Below are 6576 nucleotides of genomic sequence, written 5' to 3' on the forward strand. Positions count from 1 at the left end.
TGCTGTAATTTTCAGTCTTTAAAATAGCCATTTAACAAAAGTATGTCGTAGCCGTACTAATGGTCGAACTTTTCATGTGCCGAAATAAAACGTTTAGTGTTTCATTTCTTGAAGTAGAATTTTATGCATCTTGATATCGCTCCGTTAAAACATTTCATTAAAAAAGATTGGATAGTTCATTTGCTGTCACGTATGACACCATATAATCTCCGGCACCTTACTTGTTCCCCTCGATCATCGTGTAGCTTGCCTGTTTGCTATTTCTGCATGTATTATGTATATACTTCTCATACGACTCTTCGTGGTGTTGGCAAGTGGTAAAGTCCTTCCTTGTATAGTTGTATTAGAAACTAAATATGAACTGTTCAGGATCACCTGGCCAGTCCATCGTGTCAATTCTAATCAATCTCAGTACCACACCGAACCTCTTCTTTTGCAAATTGCCCTCACTTTAATAATGCGCCTAGTGATTAATCTATAATTCTATATGTACGTAATTGTTTTTCTATTTTCATAACTGATTTTTAGGCTATAGGTGTTCTTTTAAATGTGTTTTGAATTTCCCTGGCTAGCTTCATTGCCGATTGCAAATTGCAATGCAATTATATAAATGAGAAAATGATTGAAGTTTTCTTTTCACAGAGGATTGGCCTCAAAATCACTAATTCATTATTCAACGCCTGTCACTACTTTTTCCTTTGCTGGATCGAATTACATTCTTTGCATTGCGCATGCGCCTTATTTATTAACATACATGCCATCGTGGCCTTTTTACTTTAGTTTTTAGCCTACGGTGCAGAAACTTCAAATTACATGCATGTGTTCCTTTGTAATTCGAAGCGTCTGCAAAAAGTAGAAACGCTTTCTACTTTTTATCTATTCGCGCGAATAAATTGCATGGCCTTGTGGAAAACGGGCTTAAGGGTCTAATTCCACGGGCGCTTTTTCTCAGGCGCTTTTTCTGTTTCTTTTAAAATTTGAACACTTGAATTGATTAATTCTACTTCGTTGCTTACAATTCAAAAGAAGTAGGCGAAATATTTCGACGAAAATTTAGCCCGTGGAATTAGAGCTTAAGCCAACTGATAAATTTGAGCAAATGAGTTGCTTGATATTTTTCGGAACGCTTCTATTACCGCGACTGTGCCGACAGTTTCTTCGATCACGATCATCGTCCAATATCGAATTACATCGCCGTATATTGTATTCCTTTGTAAACCGCACAACGAAAGAGCCCAATTTGAACAGACTGTGAATTAGCGAGTAACGCGAGAGAGAAATGGCAGACAGAATTACTGTGGACGAGGCTCTTGCAAAACTGGGAGGTTTCGGCCTATTCCAATGGCTAATCTACCTAGGCGCAAGTATTGCAGAAATGGCTGTTACGTATCAAATATTTCTGTTGACATTTATTGCCGCAGAGCCAAAATGGGTTTGTAAGAATGAGAGTATAATATGCAATTTCACCAAGTCTATAGGATTGAATGATGATGATTATGAAGCTAGATGCGATATGCCCAGATCGGAGTGGAAATTTGCTGATGATTTTACGTCCATCGTAACTGAGGTTGGTTGAACGCATCTTCTCGAGTCGACATCCCGTCGTACAATAGAGGCAACCTGCAGTAGTAGGTCACGCAAAATATACTGTACTGTAGACGTGAATTTACGTTTTCAACTGTCGAAATATCACACAACTTCGTTCCTTGTACACAGAAGGCCCTGGGAACAAGGTTGAATATCACAAAAATCTTCACCGACTTCAAGGTTAACGCTAGGTTAAAAATAGCTGTATGAGATTTAAAACCGCAAATATATTTTAGAAATAAGCGACCTCAGTACTACATGAATAACAAATGTTTATTCTTATACGGTGACATTCTTACTCAGCATTTTAGTTGACTGATGCGTGGTTTGGACCTCGGTTTGAACCATACTTCAACATCTCTATGGCCCTGGGGCCGGTTGTTCGAAAGACGTTTAGCTTTCAAACGGTCAGTGGATAAGCCAAAAACGCCTTTTGAACAACCGGCCCCTTGGGTCTATATTTCGGTATATTCAACCATGTAAAAACCGATTATACCATATTCCGGTATATTGAACCTTATCAAGATGGAATATACTAGATTCCGGTATATTAGACCATACCAAGGTCGAATATACCACATTCCGGTATATTCGACCATATCAAGGCCGAATATACCATATTCGAATCGAGTATACCTATATCGACCATGGTCGAATACACCGAAAATGACAGAAAAAAACTAACATGACAGAAATAAGTGTTTGAACTAATATTATATGAGGCCTCCGTCGACGCTGAACCAATTTAATAGTTTGATTTAGTGTGTGATGACTCGATCCTCGCCACAGTTGCCAGTATGTTTATTTTCGCGGGATGGATTATCGGTAGCGTACTGTTTGGTTTTCTCTCGGATAGATTTGGGCGTAAAGTAGCGTTTTTGTCTTGTGTCATAAACATCAGCGTCGTCGCCCTTATTGGCGCTTTTGTTAACGCCCTATGGCAGTTCATCATAATCAGATTTTTTGTTGGAGTTGGCATTGGTAAGAGTCATTGTTTAACTTAATATTATAATTAAGTTGCCTGCATTGTTGCAGAGAATTAGTGGCGTCGGAAGAATACACTGACGGGGGAGATCGTTAACTAAGTGGGAGGGGGGGGAGGCTGTTCTGCTGACATGAACATATAAATATTAGCCCCGCACAACGATCTTTCGCCGCCACTGAAATAGTCATCACTATACTGGTATTTTTTTAAATCCCAATAAGATATAAACGCAAAAATCGAATAGAGATTAAACGCAATATTCATGACTGGCTAGTGCATGTTGCATTTTTTATACACCCTGTAGATTCATAAGACAGAATGATCAATATGTAACGGATAAAAATTTTAAGATATCATATAGCTGTATTATTGAAATAAAAAAAGTCCTTTCTTACTTTCCATTCCGTTTCACAGGTTGTTCCGCATCGCTGTTCATTATTCTCAGTGAATTCTCAGGCGTTAAGCACCGAGGCACTATGGGAGTTATTTTCTGGTTTTCGTTTATATTTGGATTATGTATACTACCGTTGTATGCGCACCTCATCCGAGATTGGCGGAAGTTGACAATCCTCACAAGTTGCCTTGGATTCCCTGCTTTTATTGTTTGGTGGTAAGATATTCGTCATCGTTTACTGTGCATACATGCATGTGGCACGTGACGGTGCATGGTACATTTCGCAGAATTTCTTTCACAGATCTGTTCGGAGAAACGCATTAGGCTGCAGAATAATCTACATAAGGGGGGAGTGCTACTATTTTTGTCGGCTCTATAACATTCTTCACGTGTAAAAAAGAAGGGCGATGTTTTTTACGGTTGTTTGGTTGTGTCATCTTTTTCAGTTTATTTTTGCGGGAGTAGTGGAGTTTGGAAATACATTCAACAATTAAACCTTCAATTGCATAATCAGTGAGACGTGTTGCTTTGCGGCTATGGTCCCCTGATATTGGCTTCCTACACGCTTTTTTAACCTAAACTTCGTGATCACAGTTTTGTATGAAAACCATTAGCGTGATATCTATAATTCCTGCAATGTCCACACAACTAAAGTTGGGGTTCATTCCCAACTGTTTTCCCCTCCTCCCTACGTCCATGAAGAATTGAAATTTCGCAATTGGCCTATAGAAACATGCCCTCCCAAAAGAATATCTATGAACCGACATTCTTAAAACGGCATTTCCCGACGGTATCTTTACAGTATCTTGACGGTATCTTGCAGTTGAATGAGTTGGAAATGTTCCTTAAATAAATCTCGTGGAGAAATCAACCCGCCGAGCGGAACAACAAGGACCACCTTTGCATCATCAGTCAATATTTTAGCGCTGTTCCTACGTTTTAATGTCAAACGTCCTACGACACTGACATAAAATACGAGAGATTCTTGAAATTATCCATGTAATCAAGTTGACTTTAATCAATACACATTATAGGATATTTCCGGAATCAGTGCGTTACTATTTGATCAAAGGGAAGGAGGATGAAGCACACGAGGTGTTGGAGAGAGTTGCAAAATACAACAGAAAACCCATCATTAAGGACAAGCTGGAACAAGTTGAGGAAGAACAAAAATCTTCACTGAAAGATTTGTTTGCCACTCCAACGATCAGGAAATATACATTGTTGTCCTGTTTTATATGGTTTGTAACGAAGTTATCGCGATTTAACCGTTGGTTTAAATCTTTGCACTTCCAGCTTTCCATGTATATAATAGATGAACGCGCATGCATGCATTTTAGCGGATACATTTTAGCGTTTTAAATCTCTTTTAATTCTACGTTTGGCCAACCATGCATCTCTTCATTTCCCCACATGTCGATCTGTAATTATGATTTTGAATAACATATTATTTATCTTTCATCAAAGTTTATTTCTCTTTTATAGTCTATATATCCTTTATAACTCTTTATAAAAACTTCGGTCTTTGCAACACTTTGTCTTATATGTTTACAATCTGTTTTTTCAGGTGTGTTGAATCAATTGTATACTATGGTGTGTCATTTGCTTCCGTTTTACTTGGTGGCAATATCTATCTAAGTTTTTTTATCATCAACTCAATGGAGATCCCAGCAACTATACTTGCAATTTGGACAGTTGAAAGGTGCATATTCTTCAATCCGCAAGTATTTGCGGAATTTTTTTAATATTTTGTGGATTTACAGTTTCTGTATCCAGCTGCAATCTATCGATTGCATACCTGTTTGGATGTTTTCCTTTTCTTTAGATTCGGTCGAAAGAAGACGACATTGTGGGGCATGGTTGTGGCTTGCGTTGCCTCAATCCTTGGCGTCGTGTTCAGGATGCATCAGGACAATCTCTATGATGGTGATTATTATATTAAATTTATTTTGAACTTCAACTTATATATACTATTGTGCATGTTCGATAAAGACGGTAAGGTAGACCAAATTAGTTTTATTTTGATTTTAAATGCTTGATTCAATTATAGACAGTGCCCGTGTTAAGTGGAAGGATTCAGTGCACGTGGAGCGGTTAAGCGTTTAGTCAGCAGTAAAGATAAAAATTAATGCTCTCATTATACTATTACTTGTTACTTAGGTTACTGGATCATGACGGTGATTATGGCTATGCTTTCTAAGGGATTTATCAATCTTTCCTTCACTGGTGTTTGGGTGTGGTCAAACGAGCTTTTCCCGACAGTTGTAAGGTAATTATCACTTATATGTTTCAGTTAATTTATTTCAAATTTCAAATAAAATTTCCTATTAGTAACCGGCCGAAGTGCATTATTGAGGTCATTGCTTTAGAGAATGGGATTATACTTTGGATATGGACTTTATTTACGTTTAATTATTATCCCCTGATGAAATGTAATCACGATAAAAAAGATTGCTAATTTTAAACTTGCATTCCGTTCTCTCTCCAGAAACACTGGAATGGGAACAACAAACGGTTTAGCCAGAGTTGGATCATTCCTATCTGGATATGTGATTTGGTTGGTGAGTAGCTATATGGCATAATCCGAGCGATTATTAAAAGATTATAACTAATACTAGCACAGCTTACATATTCAAAGCTAATTACACAATGGCCGGTTGACCAAAAGCCGATTAGCGTAATCCTGGGTTAATTTACGTATGTTTATCAACTCTTTGTATGCATCAAAAGTAAAAAAATGCCAGCATTCTTTCATAGATGCCAACATCTTTGAAAACCGAGGAAGCTTTGCTAGAGCTTATCAGCCTTTCTGGTACCTGGCTATATTGCACGTGCTACTGCACGGGAAAAACGACGTTTTGAGCTGTACCGGCCGGGTGAAGGGGATTTCCGTTGACTTGCGTAGATGACAAGTAGTCTAAGTAGTACCTCCAAAAATGGTGGATTTACAAAACATCGTTATTTTAAATAGCTTTGGTTGAGAATTATGAAAAAGGAATAATATCTTCTTTCTCTTTCAGACTCGTATTCATCCCCTCATTCCTTATTCTATTTTTGCAACCATGGCGTTCTTTGCAAGTTGTGCTTGCTTGCTGTTGCCAGAAACAACTGGGCGGCCAACACAGGAAGTCATATCGGAGGGTCAAGTTCCAGCTCAAGAAATCAAACTGAGTAATACCGATAAAAGCTCGCCCACTCTTTATAAAAATAAAATGTCTGTTTAAAATCTGTACAGACGATCAACGTAACTTTATGATTGAAAAATTTTCTCAATAAACTCAATTGATTTTTTGTACAAGAAAGCACTTCCTTATGCTATTTTTGAAACCATGCGGGCGTTCTTTGCAAGCTGTGCTTGCTTGTTGTTGCCAGAAACCACTCAGGCAACCAACACAGGAAGTCATATCGGAGGCTCAATAAATCGAATGCAAGTGAACTTAAATAAAGACTGAAACAGGCCTTAGGCTTAGTGAATCTAAAAATGATGATTATTGGTCTACATGGCGGATAGCGTGGATAGCGCCAGCCTGGTTCCCGGCGCGGGTTTTACCACTCACTGGAAACACTCCGACCTGCCGAGAGTGCGAGACGTTATCGCGGGAAATTCGAA

The 6576-nt window shown here is 38.4% G+C and overlaps 1 protein-coding gene across 1 annotated transcript; it reads left to right on the plus strand.

Annotated features, from left to right (window-relative positions):
- The first annotated feature begins 1188 nt into the window (after positions 1-1188).
- Positions 1189-6209, plus strand: LOC114518641 (organic cation transporter protein-like). Its single transcript, XM_028538651.1, has 9 exons — positions 1189-1567; positions 2340-2568; positions 2987-3182; positions 4001-4207; positions 4534-4668; positions 4792-4892; positions 5127-5235; positions 5455-5527; positions 5987-6209. The coding sequence occupies exons 1-9, from the start codon at positions 1280-1282 to the stop codon at positions 6188-6190; spliced, it is 1542 nt and encodes a 513-aa protein (XP_028394452.1). The 5' UTR covers positions 1189-1279; the 3' UTR covers positions 6191-6209.
- Positions 6210-6576: the final 367 nt, after the last annotated feature.

The sequence above is a fragment of the Dendronephthya gigantea genome, unplaced genomic scaffold, assembly GCF_004324835.1.
Source record: "Dendronephthya gigantea isolate DGI-Jeju-01 unplaced genomic scaffold, DenGig_1.0 000000F, whole genome shotgun sequence".
NCBI classification, from domain to species: Eukaryota; Metazoa; Cnidaria; class Anthozoa; order Malacalcyonacea; family Nephtheidae; genus Dendronephthya; species Dendronephthya gigantea.